The sequence below is a fragment of the Papilio polytes genome, unplaced genomic scaffold, assembly GCF_000836215.1.
Source record: "Papilio polytes unplaced genomic scaffold, Ppol_1.0 DF824135.1, whole genome shotgun sequence".
In the NCBI taxonomy this organism is placed as follows: domain Eukaryota; kingdom Metazoa; phylum Arthropoda; class Insecta; order Lepidoptera; family Papilionidae; genus Papilio; species Papilio polytes.
The window spans coordinates 3,118,031-3,138,826 of NW_013525069.1; the positions used below are offsets into that span (position 1 = coordinate 3,118,031).

The 20,796-nt window shown below is 35.3% G+C and overlaps 1 protein-coding gene across 5 annotated transcripts in view; it reads left to right on the top strand.

Moving 5' to 3' along the window:
• Positions 1 to 20,796, top strand: part of LOC106099202 (solute carrier family 12 member 6) — a 199,242-nt gene that overhangs the window by 172,747 nt on the left and 5,699 nt on the right. For 4 of the 5 annotated variants that reach the window (XM_013277664.1, XM_013277667.1, XM_013277668.1 and 1 more), the window contains 16 exons: positions 10,343 to 10,413; positions 15,629 to 15,889; positions 16,028 to 16,213; positions 16,868 to 17,103; positions 17,181 to 17,334; positions 17,534 to 17,720; positions 17,795 to 17,951; positions 18,027 to 18,239; positions 18,310 to 18,489; positions 18,568 to 18,687; positions 18,770 to 18,963; positions 19,066 to 19,234; positions 19,393 to 19,582; positions 19,651 to 19,866; positions 20,040 to 20,147; positions 20,334 to 20,387. In XM_013277664.1, the coding sequence (XP_013133118.1) occupies positions 10,343 to 10,413; positions 15,629 to 15,889; positions 16,028 to 16,213; positions 16,868 to 17,103; positions 17,181 to 17,334; positions 17,534 to 17,720; positions 17,795 to 17,951; positions 18,027 to 18,239; positions 18,310 to 18,489; positions 18,568 to 18,687; positions 18,770 to 18,963; positions 19,066 to 19,234; positions 19,393 to 19,582; positions 19,651 to 19,866; positions 20,040 to 20,147; positions 20,334 to 20,387 (2,696 nt within the window). The remainder of the gene's footprint in view (positions 1 to 10,342; positions 10,414 to 15,628; positions 15,890 to 16,027; positions 16,214 to 16,867; positions 17,104 to 17,180; positions 17,335 to 17,533; positions 17,721 to 17,794; positions 17,952 to 18,026; positions 18,240 to 18,309; positions 18,490 to 18,567; positions 18,688 to 18,769; positions 18,964 to 19,065; positions 19,235 to 19,392; positions 19,583 to 19,650; positions 19,867 to 20,039; positions 20,148 to 20,333; positions 20,388 to 20,796) is intronic. The other variant, XM_013277666.1, reaches the window with a different exon arrangement.

A 20,796-nucleotide genomic window follows, 5' to 3' on the forward strand; every position in this document is an offset into this window, starting at 1 on the left:
TTTTATCTTATCTATCCAAATAAAAAATAAATATACAGCATTGCGTATTTAAAATTATTTCTTATAAAATTGTACACGCACTTCATTCTTTTGTGTGGTTTACTTCGTTACGCTTTAAGTAATACTAGTCCTGTAATCTTGTAGCTTATAAACGAGCACAGGTTATAAAATAATCCAGTGAAGCCGCAACAGTGGCGAGCGTTTAGCCCCTGGGGGTCGGGGGCGGCGGTTAAACGCTAAGATACATTTTCAAGAGTATTAACATGTAAATAGTTTGACCGCTAAGAAACAAGGAGGTTGTGACCCCAACCTTCTTGCTCGAATGGTGGGTTACATTTTTTGCGGCTAAGTAGCAGGTAAAAAGAAATACTAAATTTTAAAAATAGCAATGCAGACTAACTTTATTTTTAAGACAGTCTTCAGAAGAATATCAATAAAATAACAACGCTGTCTTTAGAATCTGGCAACCTATTTACGTAACACACATCTGAAAATAAGATAAACCTCTTATCAATCAGGCTAGAACATCTTAATTTTATTTCTAACCGCTTCCTAATAAGCGAGTTATGAAAAAATCCGACTAATGGCCAGTTTTCCAACTACGTTTAATCATTCCTTAATGTTTGTTGTTCGTTAATATCTTAGAATGCGTTTACGTACTTAATTTGAGTTTTAGTCCTTTGAAATTAATCGGACAATAATGAATCACTAACATAAATGAAAACTTCAAAAACTCAGCATAAATGTACTGTCTCTAGTGTAGAGATACTGATAAATCTGTGTGGGTTTTACTTGTTTGACGTGTCTATAAACATTATTAGGGACGTCAGGCTGACGGGCTTTGTCCCGGGATTTGAGCAGAAGTTAAGCCTCAGGTTTAGTTCTATTTTAAGCCGCTAACTAGAACTTGTTGATAAAATTGCTTTATTATTTAAAATGACGTACAGACTTTTGATAAAAACCTTTTTGGAAGATGAGAAAAAACATTTTTATTTTTAGCCTATCGCCGAAGTTGAAACACGCGTTCTTTGTAAAGTTCCTTAATTAAATCCGACTCTACTTACCTAAAAGTTCCTCGGGACTGTTTTTACTCATATATCGTAACTTGGAGTTTTTCTTGGAACTCCTAAAAACAGACTTTTAAACTGTATCCAATTTCGTTTATTACTTTCGACCTTGTTCTAAACTTGAGTACTTGTGTTTATGATAAAAATAAAACTCTCTTTTCAACTCGATTTCGGAACGTATTATGTTTTATCTACTGTGAAGTTTCCTTATAATACGTTTTATAAATCTAATATTTCACTAAATAAACCTTTTATTGTGATCTGGTAATGAATATGTTATGAAATAAAAGGCCCACAACACATATACACGTACATAAAAATAGAAATTTACAAAAAAAGGACTGATAACTATCAGTAATCAACTAGAAATACAAAGACTAGTATTAATTTATTGTAAAAAGGAGTAAATCCTTACCAAATGTTGTAATACTTCAAAGGCGAAAATGTAAAAGAGTCCGTTTCAAATTGTCATGACAAAAGGGATATTAAATTCTGTTCGTTTGGTTGGAATCCTTTGTGCCGTCCGCGGGAAACGGACGAACACAATTTCCAGTTAAATTCGGCAACGCACTTTGACTTTCATCGAGCACCAATTAATTAGTCAAAGAATTTTCCGACAATACCTTTTTGTTAAGGAATTCTTTTCGCGAATTTTTAACCTAAACTAGTTAAAGTTAAGAGCACTCGACAGATTTTAACAGCTTCAGAAAATCGAATTTTTCTTACAAGGGACTTCTGAAAGCTCTGCGCAAAGAGGAATGAAAAATAATTTCCAACTTAAGGACCTTTTATACTCATAAGGTGGAGCTTTCTTTTACGATAAACTTCGGAAAAGTTCTTGTTCTTTAAATTTGTATTTGAGCATCATTTATTATAATTTAATATTAATTTGATTTTAATACACAGTGTCAATAGTCTAAACCTCAAGGATCGGTAATCGGAATTAACTGTTAAACTAAGTTAACACATTTAAAAAAAAAAATGTTTTTTTTTTTAATTTCGTCAAATTTAAAACCAAACAGTATCATATATTACACAAGAATGCAAAAAAAAATACGTTGACATACTTAAATCTACATACACTTTTCGCATTTTTATATCACCTAAAGATTTATATTAAGTAATTTCGAGACGAAAGTAAACACACCCTTGGCTTCTATTGAAATTGGAAGCTACTTTAATTCTAACATCCCTTTGATGTGAAGGGAGCGACGCAAACACAAGAGTTTGCTGTACCAACACGTGTTCAATTCATACGGCAGTAAATAAAACACATAGAATTACCGAGACCCAAGCCTGTAATTGATTTTATCGATCACGCGCCTATTGACGGCTTACCTTGGAACATTCTGTCTTGCATATTTTTCTAAAGTAGAAGAAAAACAAACGATTAGATCGCTTACTGTGTTTCGATAGTATTAGGTAACCAACGTGTGGCAAACGAACAACGGATTTCGACAAAATAGCAAAGCGCTCCGCTTAGACATCTTCCGTGTTGTGTTGCCTATCTTTGATCAACAGAGGAGGGGACACAGTAACAGGATATTTTCCCTACGTATGCGTTCCATTAGATTACATCACAGCAAGCCGGTGAAGAACTTACTGATAACGTAGCTTTTTAATGGTGAAAGAATTTTTGAAATCGGTCAAGTAGTTTTGGAGTTATTTCAATTCATATGCAAAATCCAAAAATACAAATTTATAATATTAGTATTGTATATACTGTATAGAGCTCTAACCTCTATAAATTTCAAAGTAACACTTTTAAGGTTATATTCGATTAATGATGAGATGAAAATACACTAAAATGTAATAACTAAGGAATATTCTTTTTCATGTAACAATTTAACGAAAGACATTTCGTCTTTCGAGAGAAATACCTATTTCTTTTTCAAATGTGACTGGATGCTTAAACGTTGTTTATATTAAATTGAGAATTGGTAGTGCAATGTTCGCGGTATTGTGTTTACAACAATAACCCGAGCGCAGTGCGCTGCTTAAATGTTCGTAACATTTGACGAAAGCTTTCACTTAGATGAGTTTCAACAAACAAATATTCACAAGTAAAACGTTCTCGGTAAATAGGACAAAAGTTTTAATACGAATTTTATTACGGACCCGAGACATGAGAAGTTTATTTTAAATTTATTTCAACGGAACAGACTGTAACTATGGGAATACGATATATTTTATCTTTCTTTTTAACGGACTTTTATTTGTTTATCTAAGAACATCTCTTTTTTTTTCTTTATACATTTACATGCATGAGTTCAACTTAATTCAGTATTCCTATTTCTATACAACCATATACCGTTGAATCTCGATAAGTTAAAGTCCAAGGGTAACACAAAATATTTCAAGTTTTAGAGGTTTTAAGTTAGTCTATGTTATAGAGGTTTTGGGCTCTGATGGGAAGGAAGTATATTATTTTCGAAGTTATAGAGGTTTTTAAGTTATCAAGGTTCAACTGTACTCACAAAGTTATTTTAAAACAACTTATTGTATGAACAACCCAAAGGTAGTAAGTTAAATGCGAATTGACTGGAAGTAATTAAGTAAAGGTTCCCATAACTTGGTCACGAGCGTAATTTTTGTTTGGAAAGAAAATTAGAGCGCAGCAGTGGTCGGATACGATTTGGCCTGAAGCCAATCGCCTCTCGCTGCAGGAGATTTGAGGGCAAATCAAGTGGAAACAGAACACGAAATACAGATGAAATTCAAAATTTTCTAACCTACTGCACACTTTCCTTGCAAATATTTTCTTGACTTACTCATTTCTTTCCTTTGTGTCTAAAACATTACTAGATTTTGTTAATTTACTAATATTTCTTTTAACCATTTCAACTACGCTCTAGGCTTGTGCTAAGATAATGTTCACGACAATAAGCGAATGGCAGGATTCGAACCCTTGACCGCAAGATCGGTAGTCCGTACCCCAAACCATTAGGCTATTGGCGCTTATTTCGTAAATTCATTTAAGATTAACCGATATAAATTGGATATAGAGCAATCACTAATTGTTAAAAAACATTAAAAGCAAGTACCTAAAGTACTGCAAGAAGATCATTTGTAACTGCGTACCTTTTCAATTCATTTTATTGACCGACTTCCCAAAAGGAGGTACATAATTTGTCGGTATAATTTTTTCATGTGTAACGGCGTAACTCCGCCCCTTGTGGACCGATTTTGAAAATTCTTTTATTATCCGAATGGTAGTGGTAGGTGGGTCCCATATTTTTGTTTAATTTTCGGAGTCAAAGACGGCGTAGTTAAATAGTTTAGCTCAAAATCGCGTGATGGAAATTGAGTCTTTTTGCTTTCTCTGCTTATATTAGTTACGTACGGCGTTCAACGTTCATGTCGCAAATTCAACGCTAGCGTAGCCAATTCGTATCACAAACGAGTTTATTATAATTCTTGGACTAATCCCATTGTTGGAAACTAACTCTCCTACAAGTTTAACAATGTCCATTCAACGTTATACAGCTATCTTAATACGGCTTTATGCGAGCGCTTTGTCTTCCACGGCCTTTAAAAGCCCACTTGATCAAACTCACGATAAGCTCTCGTTAATCGTCTGTATTAAATATAGTACTATCTAACAAACTTTAAGCTTTAGGCTTCAGATTAGTCGGCATACTAAAGTTATCACGTTTCTTTAAAGTTCTTGTAGGTCGCTTTTTATTTCAATATTTTTTAAAGTTCATTTTATTGCATTCATTTTTATTTTAAGCGTTATGATATACTTGTAGTTTTAAGTTTATAAGTTAAGAACGCGCGTGTACCATTAACTAAACTAGCGCTCAACTCTTTAATCTCGCTTTGAACCATATCAGCTTACACTACGCGTGGTGCGCACACTACTCGATTTTTAATTGTGCAACTAAGAATCTGAATGGGCAGCAAAACAATCGACAAACGCACAATAGTTGTGCGAAAGTTTAGTCAATGTTGTGCGCTCTTAGCCTCGGTCTGATATATTTAGTAAAAGGGCTACTTTTACTCACATCTGAAATTGAATGGACTGTTAAAGCTACTACTACTGTTAATGAATTCAAATGTAATAAAACAATATTACATATATCTTTATATCTTGCGAAAAACAATAAAAAGGCAACGCTATGCTAATTAAAGAGTAAAAACAACTACAATAAATTCAGGATCAAAGTTAGACTATTCCAAAAGCAGTTAACTCCAACTACAAGTTTAATATCCCCGTTGCCTCTGTCCCCGCTCACTGGAGCAACTTTTTTGTTCAGAAAGCAAACTGAATAAAACGAAAACTGCGCTCGCTGCAAGCTTCGGATTCTGTCATCTCAGTGCAAATGACATATTTAAACTGGCTTGCTGAATTATTACCAAAGAACTTTTAACCTTTCGTTAGTCCTAATAAGGTTCCTTACAATTGAATTTTCAAATTCTATTGTATTCATTTACTGGAATAGAAAAGCTTTCTGCGCGACACACAACAAACGAGCAAACGGCCACTTGAATTAACTGTAATAGTGAAGCCACCGCTATCCGTAATTCCACTCTTATAGATGCGTTGCTTGCATTTAATCCTTGGAGCACGACACACGCAGAAAGAGCTTATTTACCCTTCGTATGCGTATCTTTTGTGAAATACACTTCCACTTCCCATCCTTTCCGTGTAAGAAAAGGTATAAGGTATTTTTTTCAACATAGAGTACATAATGAAGCTGCAATGTAATGATACCTCTGACCCTACGTCCCTTAAGCCCTGTATCGCCATTAACTTAATGTCTACGATTTCTTTGGTCATTCGATCTGACGCTTATTGCTTCCCGTTGTTTGTATAATCTTCATCCTTATTAAGCAAAGGGAAGTTTTTATAGAAAAGGAAAGTCGTTACATTTATTTTGATTGAAATTGTTTTTGTTTACCTTTACCGAAATAGTCCTTGTAATGATATATTCGATTTATTTACGATCAAATCAAATAATATACACAAAAACAATAAATATACATAACTTAAGCTTCATAAATCAACTTTTTGACTATTTTAAAATGTAATATATCAATGTTCTACAATCTTATCTTTTCGATGTTTTATAAACGGGCACAAAAATAAATTACATATACGTTTTAAGTAGAGGGATGATAGTTGGCAAACTCGAGGATATCCGCACAGACCATTAGACCCCGAGGTGTTCACGAGAGCGAACACAAAGTTACAAACAACCTTCGGAAAACAAGTTATTGGCCGTTTTAACTTTGAGACCGCGCAGGAAACTCCGGTCTCCGGGTACGATCGTAGGCACCACCGCACTTCCGCTACGAACTATCTACTCGTACGTTGCTTATATTTAGTACATTCCATTATGTAACTAACAACAATTTTTTCTTTATAAAAATAGGTTATCATTTAAATTGTTTAAACTATCGTGAGACATTACTTCAAGCGAAAATTAATTAAAAACGGCTCAACTCACGCTTTGTTCCTCCGGTGACGGCACCGACTAGTTTCGGATCCTTCGGGGATCCTTCTTCAGGGCGAGTATTATTTAACTTTTGTTCGCGGTCGCGTCGCGCCTCGCACTGCGGGCCAGGGCGCGGAGGGCGCGGTTTGAGGGTGCGGGGGGCGCCAAGACCGTCGACCAAAATTTTAATAACAACAATAGCGACACTTCAACATTTTTGAACCCGTCGACATCTCCGTCGCCGAAGCACGAAGCGGCCACAACGGTCTTGGCGCCCCCCGCCCCCTCGAACCGCGCCCTCCGCGCCCTGACCCGCAGTGCGAGGCGCGACGCGACCGCGAACAAAAGTTAAATAATACTCGCCCTGAAGAAGGATCCCCGAAGGATCCGAAACTAGTCGGTGCCGTCAACGGAGGAACAAAGCGTGAGTTGAGCCGTTTTTAATTAATTTTCGCTTGAGGTTATCATTTATTTTATTATGCATGTGACACCAAACAGCATATTCAAAGAACAATACAAAGTATAGTATTTTTTCTTACGATAGCCGAGACGCAACTAACGCATTTTTTTTTTTCAAAATTTACGCATTCTTACAAAATTTAAAATACACTATTGTAATAAAAAGATATATAAATACGCATGAAGACGTTAGGGTGTGTAGTAATAAAGACTTTAATGTAAATAATTAATTTGATTTCGCAGCAAATGGAACTGCAGTTCACCCGAAATAACTAAAGTCCAATTAAGCCTGCAATTATCACATGACTCGTCCAGCGCCGGGGGACGAAGATAGTATTGACTATTCTTTTATTTCTGCGAAAGCAATTATAGCGCAAGCCGGTTGGGACACAAGATGATTAACGTGAATCGTTGAGCGGATTAAGCTTATTTAAATTAAAACCGCTCTGCTTCATCAGAAACTGTGTACAACTGTAATAATCCACTATTACACGAACGGTTCATTTATTTGTACAATTTTCAACTTTTAAACAGATTAAATTTCAAGATTTCTATTTAGAAACGTGTTTTTTTCATCGTAGACTTAAATAATAAAAATGTACATTGCGAGAGCATAGTTTTTTATTTAATTTTATTTCCATAACGAGAGTGGAAATACGGAAATTGGAACAAGGAAATGCATCAGTTTTCATAATGGCGTTCGTGTTTAATATGAAAATTTCCATTGCTCTATTATATAAACATTATATAAATAAGTCAGCTTTTCGTTATAAAAGACTTTCACGTCTGCATTTTACTGGCGCGAGCAGGTTTCTTAAGGTTTAAATTTCAATTTCAGAAATACACGCCAATTGTTATTTAAACGCGTATTACAAAGATAAAGTACTTTTAGTTAAATTGTGAGTAAAGCAATGTTTTTAGGGTTTTTAATTTGAAAGTCTTGACTTTCTTTTGGTTCTGAACATACTTCATACTATAATACTAATCATACTTCATATTAACATTATAAATGTGAAAGTTTAGATGGATGGATGGATGGATGGATGTTTGTTAGAGTTTGTAACCTAAACTGCTGAACGAATCTCAATGAAATTTGGCATAGATGTAGAGGATAGCCTGGAAGAACATATAGGGTACTTGATTTTGTTTTTTTTTAATACCACGCGGATGGAGTCGCGGGCGAAAGCTTTTAAATTATATCAGTGTCACAAAATTCTTGAATTCACCACTAGTACTTAAGATTCGCGTTGCTCTCTTTGAGAATTCATGCAGCGAATTTAAAACAAAGATAAGAACTTGAAACTGTAATAAGAGAAACTGAGATAAACAATTTTAGCTAATTTCGTCTTCGTTATAACGACTTCTGTCGAAGTTTGTTCTCAATAGCGAGTCTATTTATTTTAAATGTCCAAAGTAAACTTAACTACCTACAGTTACTTGGACTTCTCACACAGATGAATTTTGCAATTGTTATTATAGACATGGCCGGCGTTAGAGTAGGGCGCGGTTGGGAGACTGGTCAGGACGCTGGACAGAAAGAGTTGTAAATCATACTGTCTGACGTTACTCAGTTTACAAAAAAAGTGCTAAAAAGGAAGCGTCATAAAAATCTCTCCGAGTGCTAGTAAAGCTAAAATCGTAAAACTTAATGTTAATAAATACTATTATCTCTCTTTGATGCAAATAGAATGAAAGGGATGTAAATATTTTAAACGCGTATTAAGACAGTGGTAACCAACAGTAATCAAATCTGAAATTTCAGTTTGTACAGCGAGATACATGAATTTCTTTCAATCATTTCATTAAGTTATATTAAGTGGTGACGGTCGCAATCTTATCGTCTCGCAAGTCTCGTTAACTTTCTATTCATACAGTTCTAATCGAAGAGAAGCTCTTTCTATAAATATATCTTCCTTATAAATTCTCTTTTGATACTATATATTTGAGAGAAATTTACTTAAGCTAATAATAGAAATAAAAATCTATGAATTGGTCACGCTGTTTAGGTATGCGGTTACAATAGTAAATGAATCTACGTAAAACGTTATCTATCAGGCATAAAATAACTAATTTTGTTAAAGATTTCACCATAAAAGTCGACCAACATCGTCATCACACGGTAATTGTATAAACCTTCAACGTAATACAATTACCTATCCAAGTTGACGCGGTCCTCAATATTTGTGCTCGTGGAAGGTTACGGTAAAAATTATCACGACCTTTCCTTGATCAATATGAAATTACTTTCGACATACACACGCTGGTCCGCTCACAAGGAACAAATCGTATTATAGAAAGGTCAACTTTTGACATTCACATAAAATGCTTTCGCAATGAAATGTTACCTATTATTACTATTCGAATATAATTTAATCTCGATAATACGTGGACCTTGTCTTTATACAAAGCTAATGTTGGTAAATAAGAGTAAGTTGTGGACTTTTCTGTTCATATTAGTCTCATTGTCTGATAAACAGCGATCACTTTGCTTGGCAAAATGTTTGTCGTCAGAAAAAAGGATTTTTCAAATAACATGCTTTATTTAACATAGTACATTGTTGGATGAAAATTCAGATAAGAAATATAACATATTCATATGGAACATAAACATATAAAGCTACTGGTGAAAATGTGCCAGTATTTTTACGTTTACCAAACCTTATTTATTTTTCTTCGCGCGTATACCAGAACTGTGAGCCAAATCCGACAGACTTGGCCGTCGTCTCGTAAACCTGATAAAAAGGATTGTAATGCAGGTTTTCTTACCTACGAAATTATTATTTTGTGACTGAATTTCGTCGTGTATATCTCATGTTATTTATTGTAATTGAAACTTTGACGAAGAAAATAATTTTGGTAGAATTAAACCCTATGGTATAATAATATTAAACAGTAATGTGAATAGTAAGGTAACATAAGGATAATACATACCTTATTCTTACTTTATTGTACGAAGTACAAGTAATATTTATCGCAACAATTAGGTTATTTTTCACAACCTGAAGATCCTTAAATCGTTTTGTAACGATGTTTATTACCTATTGAAACAAATATATTATACTTCGCTACGTGCACAGAGAAAAGATTTTATAAATGGTTACCATTGTCTATAGACTACAGCAGTCTCTTTCAGAACGGCACTGTATTTAGCGAGGCGTAATGCTAGTCGACTAGTTCTCAGTTCTTGCGGTCTTTATTCCGTCTGACGTAATTTCGCGCCATGCACACGTACTTATTACATTTTCTCTTTCAATTCAACGTTCTCCAACAATTCCTTTCTATTGAAAGCGAAGGATTATTTGCATCTTTTGCAGTTTATATTAATTTATGTACTTAAAATTTAAAAAGTTGCATTTATGTTTTCACTTGTTTTAGGTGACACGGATGAACATGGCCTGCCGAAAGACAAGGACAAAGGATATGACACCAACCTCTATCTTTATCATGTAAGTGCATTAACTATATATTTATTATATTATTTAGAATCAAACTTTGTACATTTTTTGTTACTTATCAATCTGAGTACAATTTTAATTTGTTTAAATTCGCAAAAAATCTTAAAAACGGTTACTACAGTTTTGTATTTTTATAAATAACACTTTAAAAGTAATCGACACAAATAAAATTACACAATTCAAACATACATTGTAATAAACTTTATACAGAAACAATAAAAAAGCCATTACCTAAATACGGAAAAGTGTTGGCTTGCGGATGAGGAAGAAACTTCTCGTCGTTGTCTTTTGTTTGTCGTACAATGTGTCGCGAAATGATCTCACAAGCGACAACTGTTATATTTGCGCTTGTGTGCGGCAAAAAATGCCCTGACAACGTCACATAGCGTTTGTAATGCTACTGTTAAATTAAACATGACACAAACGGTGTGTTATTAAATATTTGTACAAAGTATAGTGTTTAATGAATATTGTAAAATAATCGGCTGTAAGTCGTCCATCTTACTTATTACTCTTTACCAATATTATAAAACTTAAAATTTCTTACTAATATTATAAATGCAAAAGTTTAAATGAACGGATGGATGTTTGTTCGAGTTTATAGCCTAAACGGCTAAACGGATTTAGATTAAATTTGGTACAGATGTAGAGGATAGTCTGAAAAAACACATAGGCTACTCACTTTTCTTTAATTCCACGTGGACCGGCTCGCGGGCGAAAGCTAGTGTATTATAAACGCGAAAGTTTAGATGGATGGATGGATGTTTGATAGAGTTTGTCGCCTAAAACATAGTCTGGAGTAACAGACTTACTTTTCTATTTTTTATTATTCCACGGGGTCGGAGTCGCGTGTGAAATCTAGTATGTTGAATAAATAATAAAATTATGCGAAAGCTTACTATTGAACCATTAGCTTAATGTAGTGAAAAATTTACGATTTCGTATAATAGAGAAGTCTACGTACAACAAAGATTAATAAATTACGCTACAGCGATATCTATAAATATAATAGTTGCGTATTTTAGACGAACATTCGGGCTAATTTATTTAGATAAATGTTGGCCAAAACAACAATCATGAATACTTTGCGTCAACTCATAGCAAAGTTTTGTAATACTTCGACGTTACACGACACATAACTAATGCAATGTGAAGTCTCACCCCCTCCCCCCACCTTCTACTTCTCCCTTACGTCATACTCGAACGTTAACTTCAGTCTGGATTGAGTTACACTTAATATTGTTTACTTTGTACAACGGAACGTCGTAACTCTCAAGAATTACGAGGCAACTTATTTATAGAGTCATTTCTCAGAGAGTTTTAGAAGGCAAATTTCTTGGACGGCGTAAATAACCTCAAAAATATTGAAGCAAATTTAGACAAACATATAGCGGCTCCAGCGTATTATTCAACAATGGAAGACGCCAACAACAACAACTCCTGTTGCAAAAATTTGACCATACAAAAGATTTACTTTCTACTTCGCTATTTCGGCGAATACTTTGCTTTTGTAATACAAAAATATAGGATTTTGCATACATAATACAATGCTCAGAAAATAATTAATAAATTTAATGAAGAACCATTCACTTTCCTCGTTCATACTTTCAATAAAAGTAAAGAGTCTTCAAAATTCATCAATAACAAAGCGAACAACAGCTCTCATTGGTTACAATTCAAGAAGTTTTTGTGAGAAGGGCAATATAAGGATGTTTGTGTAAAGTATCATTCAAAAGAAACGAAACAATTCGCCCAGCTCATTGAATTTCAACTGAAGTGGAAAGCACACAAGCTTTCGATGATTCGTAGCGATCTCGTAGCACCGTAGCAACGTAGTTGTCTAGTAGAGCATTTCAATTTTTTTTATTCCGTCGTATATATTAAACATTCTTTATCATAATATTTGATTTATTTTCTACAAGAAATACCATCAACATTATTACTAATCGAAATGATCCAAGAAAACGCCGTAAAAGGCATTTTTTCTTACCATAAAACATTATTTAGGTTAAGAAAGGATGAAATAAAAACAAAACGAGATTAAAGTTAGGATAACACGTAAATTCAGGTTATGGCTGCCAAAATACGGCCGTGTACTGTAATAAGAATTGAAATTTACATGAAAGCAAGCTTACGCCTCGGTTATAAATATAAAAGCTCTTAATAAAAGTACCCACGTTTAAGTAAATGGGGACTTGCGGGCTACGAGACTGCCGCAGTTTGTGATGACGATATGCGTACTCAACACCATCAACATGTATTATGTTTTCATACGAACATATTTATTCCCAGTTATTATTATTATAAAATATCCCTATGCATATGATTTTATTTAATACTGTTTTTATAAATTTCTGACGAAGTAATTTTTCCTAATTGTCTTAAATTTCCCAGAATTTTATTACCTTATTTTTTCATCTACCCGCCCGTGCGGGAGAATATAAATAAGCCCGGTTACCCTCAGTAACTCGGGGCGCGAAATTTAAATCATGTTCGTATGAACGCATATGGTCTGTACCGAACAGTTTAAACAAAGCGACTTATGTACTGCGTTTTCAACATCGTGTACTTATATGTCATCACTACTTATATGCATTCATTATCTCACTTTGTTATATGTGGCCGTTTTATATAAGTAACGTATATCGCATAATAGAAAGAAAGAGATGGATGGATTGTGTAAAAGGTGACATGATCAAAAAGGGAGTGATGACTGAGATGACGTATGATAGAGTTATGTGGAGGACAAAAACCTGTTGCGCCGACCCTACGGGAGTAGGATAAGGAGATGATGATGAAGATGATGATGATGTATATCGCATAATATTTACTATGCCAGCAATTTATATAAGTTATTCCAAAAAATATATCCTTACCTTAGGGAAGTTACGTTCTTTTTTTTCCTCTGATAACACAGTTCTATAATAAATTTCAATAAACTTACAACAAAAGCAACAATATAGAGTAAGCATAGTTGACATTTCACTTGAAACATTTTTACGCTATCTCACAAGCGCTGCTTGATGCCTAATAGTCACAAACAAACAAATAATTCAAGCACTGAGAAGTGTCTCGGCGTATCAAATATGACATTTAGATATTACCGTACAAAGATGTTACCGATGAAAAATGTTCCCTATGTCTACTCTATATATTTCTTAAATGTCTTTGACTAAAACAAAAGCTCCTAAATTGTTATTTCGTTTACAGTAAAATCTGTCAATACGCCAGAAGCCGTAAAATTACTTTACAAAATGACAAGTTTATACAAAAACCAGATCTAAATCGCTCTAGCGTCTTATATCCGGCGGATATTAGTCTGGTGACAGCCTTGATCGATTGTCTGAGTTGAGTACTCTACAACTGAGGCCGCTCTCTACAGCGCTCGCGGCGACACTACCAAAAGGAAAAACACGAAGCTTCTTTTCAATCTACGTAGGTCAAGCGCACTTCTACTCGTTCTTTATAAGTACTGTGTGTAAATTAATTTAAGTGAAATTTATAAACACGCATCTAACCGATCGTATTCGATAATGATCTTGAAAATATTAACATCAAGAGCTGGAAACAAAAAATCTAACATATACTTTTATCGGTAATTTTCTTTACACTTAACAAGTTCCGTTCGCAGTTGTAAGGTCTTAAAAGATAATTCGAATAAAAAAAAATGCTACAATATTTCACTTCAATTGAGATTATTAATCAAATGTAATCTCTCGTTTCATCAATCTAGTCTTCGTGTAGCCGTCTAACAAATTCACCAAGAGTTACTTTGTTACTGCTATAGCTCGAACCGATGATAGCTCCCTAGGCGCCTACAGCGAGCTCGCAGCAAATGATGCAAATGGCGCGTGAATAAAATAAGAGCTTGCGACGCGGCAGGCGCCTTCAGTCCCGAGTTGCCGAGCACATTGCATTAGATGAAGCGAGCCAGTAAAGTCAATATTCAATTTAAATTGTATTTCGTCGTAAAATTGCATTCCACCATTTCAAGTTTATCTTCTGACCTATAAATTGTACTCAAACAAAAAATAGACAAATTTACAGAATGTATTTATTTATAGTATAGTACAATGACTGGTTATTATCATACCATAATTGGTTTAGATGATTTCTCCAATCTTACTTCTTACTGTTAAGAAGAAATCAGTACAGTGCCGGAGTAGCGACGCCACACTAGATCATTGGCGTATACGTCCCATCCCTATAACATCTGTCAATATCAATCAGAAGTATTAAGAATAAGCGCGCAATTCCTGGCGGGAAACGGTAGGCTGAGTATCGAAGTAGATTTACGTTATTATGATTAAATTATTATTTAAAATCACTAATATTTTAATAGTAGTAAATAGTTTACATGGATAGTTGTTAGAAGGTGTCTTCAAAGCGTCGTACGGATTTGAAATAGTGTGGAAAGAACAAATTAAGTTTTTTTTTAACTTCGCGCGAAATGAGTCGCAGTCGACAGCTAGTTTTATATAGTTTTAGTTCCGTGCCTTTAATTAAGCCAGCAGACTACGAATTAATAACTTTTACTACTGATTAAAACAGTATGAAAATTTCGTTTTTCATTAAACCCAAGTGTAAGGATTTTTCAAGTGTCTCAGCATGTAAAACGGTAAAATAACGTCAGTAATCAGATAAAGTGTTTGAAAATGTAAATGGATAACTTTTGTTGTATTTTCTGCATTCATATTCCTCGTCTCTGTGTTAAATTATTCTACCCTTCAATTCAGCTTTATTATGCCGTACACCCTTCTCTGATATACATTTACATAATTGTAACGTTCACGTTCACTGAAACATTGACGTTCCACACAAGCAAGCTCCGGACAGAATAACAATGCAGTGAATCTAATTTATTACAACCTTTGTTATAATCTTTTCAAATATAATTCTTTATGTTCTCGCCTCATGTTCCCTACTTTGTTCGTTAAAAATTAACAACGTTTTGGAATTCTAGTACGAAAATATTACTCGAACGTTATATATGTATATTTTGTCCTGCATTCAAATACAAACATAACCACAACCTTAACGTCAAACATCAAATACTTCCCAAGCAAAGAAATATTATACATCCAACTCACAAATCAAAAACTACACGACATTTGTCAAAGAGGTTAAAAGGTCCTAGTTTCTAAAAATCTTAATGTGTTATTAACTACTAAAGTGTTATCTCAACATAATTAAATAATGTTTACAGGAGGAGATGGAAGATCGGCCCCGCGCGGCCACATTCCTCAGCTCTCTGGCAGACTACTCCAATACAATCCCGACGGCGTCGACTGCGGACCCCGACGCCGCGAAGCCTGCGCCGCCGGCACGCATGGGCACCCTCATCGGCGTCTACCTGCCCTGCATACAGAACATCTTCGGCGTCATCCTCTTCATCCGTCTCACCTGGGTGGTCGGCACCGCCGGCGCTATACAAGGCTTCTTAATTGTACTTACTTGCTGTTGTACGGTAAGTGAAAGCTCCGCAACCACATTATCAGATTTTAATTATAAGAAAGAGTTTTTAGATACAATTCTCATCATCTTTTCATTAGTCACAAGAATAGCACGAAGTGATAAACTATTTAATATTGCAATTATATTGTAGACGATGTTGACGGCGATATCGATGTCTGCGATCGCGACGAATGGTGTGGTGCCGGCAGGCGGATCTTACTTCATGATCGGGCGCTCGCTGGGCCCTGAATGTGGTGGCGCGGTCGGCATGCTATTCTATACGGGCACCACGCTCGCCGCCGCCATGTATATCGTTGGCGCCGTCGAGATAGTACTGGTAAATACACGTTCCCATTAGTAATGTCTCCTATGTTTTATTTTTTAGCTAATATACCACATATGTGTTTGTTCATCACGGTATAGAACTTTATGGTCTCCGTCCGTTGCTGTCTACCATACTCAATATTCCCTGTATTTATGTGTCTAACGATACAGACAAGTACTAAATAAAAGACAGTTTTAAAGTCACAGAATCAACTTTTTAGTGAAAACAAATATGAAAATTTTTGTATGAGTTTTTTGAACTTCATTTGATATTCATTTATTCAAAAATCTAATTCCAATTTTTACACAAAAAGTTATTTCAAAAGGTATCCACGAATAGCATTCGTATAACTTTTCTATCTGTAATTCTAAAAACAATCGGAATTCAATTAATGTTGGAGTGTGAGCGGATGAGAGGCCCGCGTGGCCGGAATATGATTTCCGCAAACTTTCCTCTCACCGCCGTACCGACTGCCCACTTCCACTGTCGTTACAGGATATCGTTAACTTTGCACGTGGAATGTTCCACTAAACATGTATAACTTTTGATAACGTTTGTATAACATTTCCGCATCTAGAATTTAAGTTGATTAAAATATATTTACGAACTACATTTCTATATTAAAACAAGCTTTTTTATTTGTACCTCCAACCTTTTCATGAACAGACATACATGGCCCCGTGGATGTCAATCTTTGGAGATTTTACAAAGGACCCCGACGCAATGTACAACAACTTCCGCGTGTATGGAACAGGACTCTTGCTTATAATGGGCATGGTGGTGTTCGTCGGTGTGAAATTCGTCAATAAATTCGCAACTATCGCCCTCGCCTGTGTCATTCTCTCTATCAGTGCTGTCTACGCTGGAATCTTCGTTAATTTCAACGGAAACACTAAACTTCAGTAAGATCGTTTTACGCAATTATATACATAGTTCTATTTTGATTCTTTGTATTACATTCTTTTGTCATTTTTTCTAGAATGTGCGTTCTCGGAAAACGTTTACTTAAGGATATAAACATAGATAACTGCACAAAGGATGTCGGTGGCGAACTCCATCAATTGTTCTGCCCTAATAACTTGTGCGACCCTTACTATGCGGCTCATAATGTTAACATTGTACAAGGAATTAAGGTAAAGATAGCTAATCTATTTATGAACTCTCTTATTTATCTAGTTTGTCTGTATCTTCCGACATCCTAAAGCTACACCCACCTACACCCATACCATATATACAGTCGTTTATTAGAAAACTATCCTCTATGTACAAATTTACTGATGCTTTCCCAATTTATTGACTTTAAGAATTTTTATTTTTTATTTCAAATTGTAGGGTTTGGCTAGTGGAGTTTTCTTTGACAATCTTCAAGATTCATTCCTGCAACTTGGACAGTATATCGCTTACGGCAAGGAACCCGACGACATTGAACAAATGGAGAGACCTACTTATAATCAAGTGTATGCCGACTTGACGACTACTTTTACCATTTTAATAGGCATATTCTTCCCATCGGTTACTGGTACGAATTGTTTGATCAAACAGTTTTCGCTTAAAAGTACAAGGACACTTTTTACGTTAAAACTAATTACGCAGGTATTATGGCGGGATCGAATCGTTCCGGTGATTTGGCTGACGCTCAAAAAAGTATCCCGATTGGAACCATTTGTGCGATTTTAACAACTTCGACGGTCTATCTATCTTGTGTCTTGCTCTTCGCGGGGACTGTTGACAACCTATTGCTTCGTGACAAGTAAGATCTTTAGAAAATTGTGTGTTTTCATATTCACATCGGTTTCCATTCCTTATTCAATCGGTAATATTTCAGATTCGGTCAATCTATCGGAGGTAAACTGGTAGTGGCGAACATGGCTTGGCCAAATCAATGGGTGATATTAGTAGGCTCATTCCTCTCGACTCTTGGAGCTGGTCTGCAATCATTAACTGGAGCTCCTCGTTTACTGCAAGCAATTGCTAAAGATGAAATTATACCGTTCTTAGCACCTTTTGCTGTTTCTTCTAGTAGAGGTGAACCTACACGGTAAGAAAATCTAAATATAATAATCCACTTCAACGTTTAAATGCTCCTACTACATTTTTTCTTTTCACAGGGCCCTGCTCCTGACAATGTTGATCTGCCAGTGTGGCATTCTGCTTGGCAACGTCGATATCCTCGCACCACTGCTGTCTATGTTCTTTTTGATGTGCTACGGTTTCGTTAATTTGGCTTGCGCTCTACAAACTCTTTTAAAGACACCCAATTGGCGCCCGAGATTTAAGTATTACCACTGGTAAGACTTAATAACTTATATTTTTTTACTATGATTATCAAAATCACTAATAATTTTTAATATTCTAAAATCTTCCAGGTCTCTGTCACTCGCTGGTTTGACCTTATGCATTTCAATTATGTTTATGACATCGTGGTTCTACGCTTTGATTGCCATGGGTATGGCTGGACTTATCTATAAGTACATTGAATATCGTGGGTAAGTATTCACAGTAAGTCAACTCAATACTTGTATTTTTTTTTCAAAAATCATCAAAAATACATTTTATAATTTATTTTAGAGCGGAAAAGGAATGGGGCGATGGTTTACGCGGTCTTGCACTTTCGGCTGCACGTTACTCTCTGTTACGTCTAGAAGAAGGTCCTCCACACACTAAGAATTGGCGGCCACAAGTTTTGGTCCTTGCGAAACTTAACGATGATTTGAATCCAAAATACCGTAAAATGTTAGCATTTGCGAGTCAACTTAAAGCAGGTAATGACGTCAGATTTTAATTCAATTTGATTTTTCTCTTCAAAATCTGCAAGATCCAATTTTTGGTATGAATTCATAATGACATTGAACTTCTTAATCCAGGCAAAGGATTGACAGTTTGCGTCTCTGTGCTCGGTGGTGACTTCCCCCGACGTTCTGGAGAATCGCTGACAGCCAGACAAAATCTCCGGAAAGCCATGGATGCAGAAAAAGTTAAAGGCTTCGTAGATGTTCTTGTATCACATAATATCGCTGATGGACTTAGTCACTTGTAAGCTATTTGTGTATTTAAAAAACATTTAAACTGGAAAATACTCCAATAGAGGTTTTAAACTTGTTAAGTTCCAGAAACATTTTGTGTTATAATTTATTTAGCTTGAATCTAAAAATTTAACTAAGCAATTTTTGACATGTCTTTATTGTTAACAGTGTCCAGACAAGTGGGTTGGGAGGGCTCAAGCCAAACACTGTAATACTTGGTTGGCCTTATGGTTGGAGGCAATCTGAAGACAAACGAACCTGGGAAGTATTTCTAGATACCGTGCGCGCTGTCACCGCTGCTCGAATGGTCATGCTTGTACCGAAAGGAATCAACTTCTTCCCTGATAGCACTGAAAAGGTCAGTTTGAACAGTTACTTTACTGCCCCGGCTAAGATCATAGATTTTAAAATAGCCTTCTTTCGCAGGTTGCTGGGAACATTGATATTTGGTGGATAGTTCACGACGGCGGTATGTTGATGTTGTTGCCGTTCCTGCTGAAGCAGCACCGCACCTGGAAGAATTGTAAGATGCGCATATTCACTGTTGCGCTGATGGAAGACAACTCTATACAAATGAAGAAAGATCTCAAGATGTTCCTCTATCAACTTCGTCTTGAAGCTGAAGTAGAAGTAGTTGAAATGGTATTCAAAATATTTAACTTTTAAGAACATACAAATATTAAGATGTAATTTATATGAAGTAAAGGAAACCACTCGGATTTTTTGAAATGAAAAAATACTGTGATCTTTTAAGTCTTTTACTTGGAGATCTGCACTTGAATGTAGATGCTTTAATAATGTTGATTATTTTACAGACTGATAGTGACATCTCTGCTTACACCTATGAACGAACTTTGATGATGGAACAACGCAACCAAATGCTGCGCGAACTTAGACTGAACAAAAAAGAAACACTTGGGATGGTAAATATTACGACCAATGAATTACTTACATCACATGTGCAAATATCACTAAAGTGTTGTGTGTTTCTAAGAAAAGTGTGTGCGCTGTAAAAGCTAATTTGTTTTGTCAAATCTCGTGGCTTAATATATTTGTACCGTTGTTGTTATAATAACTAACATTATGTTTGTCTGTCGTTGCCAACACAGATGCAAAATTTGGTGGACTATCACGAACCAAACGCCGAAGAGAAGTTGCCTCTGGTAAAAAGGATACTTTACCCTCGATCAAGTCCACTTAAATGCATTTTAGCTATAATCGGTGTTGCCATTTAGTTCCTTCATTTTACTTCAATTTATTTCCCAAATACTTCAAGTTTTAATAAATTATCTGGGTGTTAGTTATTCTCTCTAAGTGTTCTTTGCATTATTCATGGCTTTCGGTTAACTAACGAGGTGTCCTTTGGTGTTCTAACAAACTGTTGTGTGCGTATGGCTTTTTTCTATCATTCTATTAATGCATCTCGTTATAATTTTCATAAGCATTTTATCTTCAATGCGTGGTATGAAAGCAACTACTTTGCTTGCTTTAGGTGTTTTACACTTCTATATTTTATATTATCTTTAAAACACGTGGTACTGCTTACAATCATTAATTCTCCATCTTAATCTG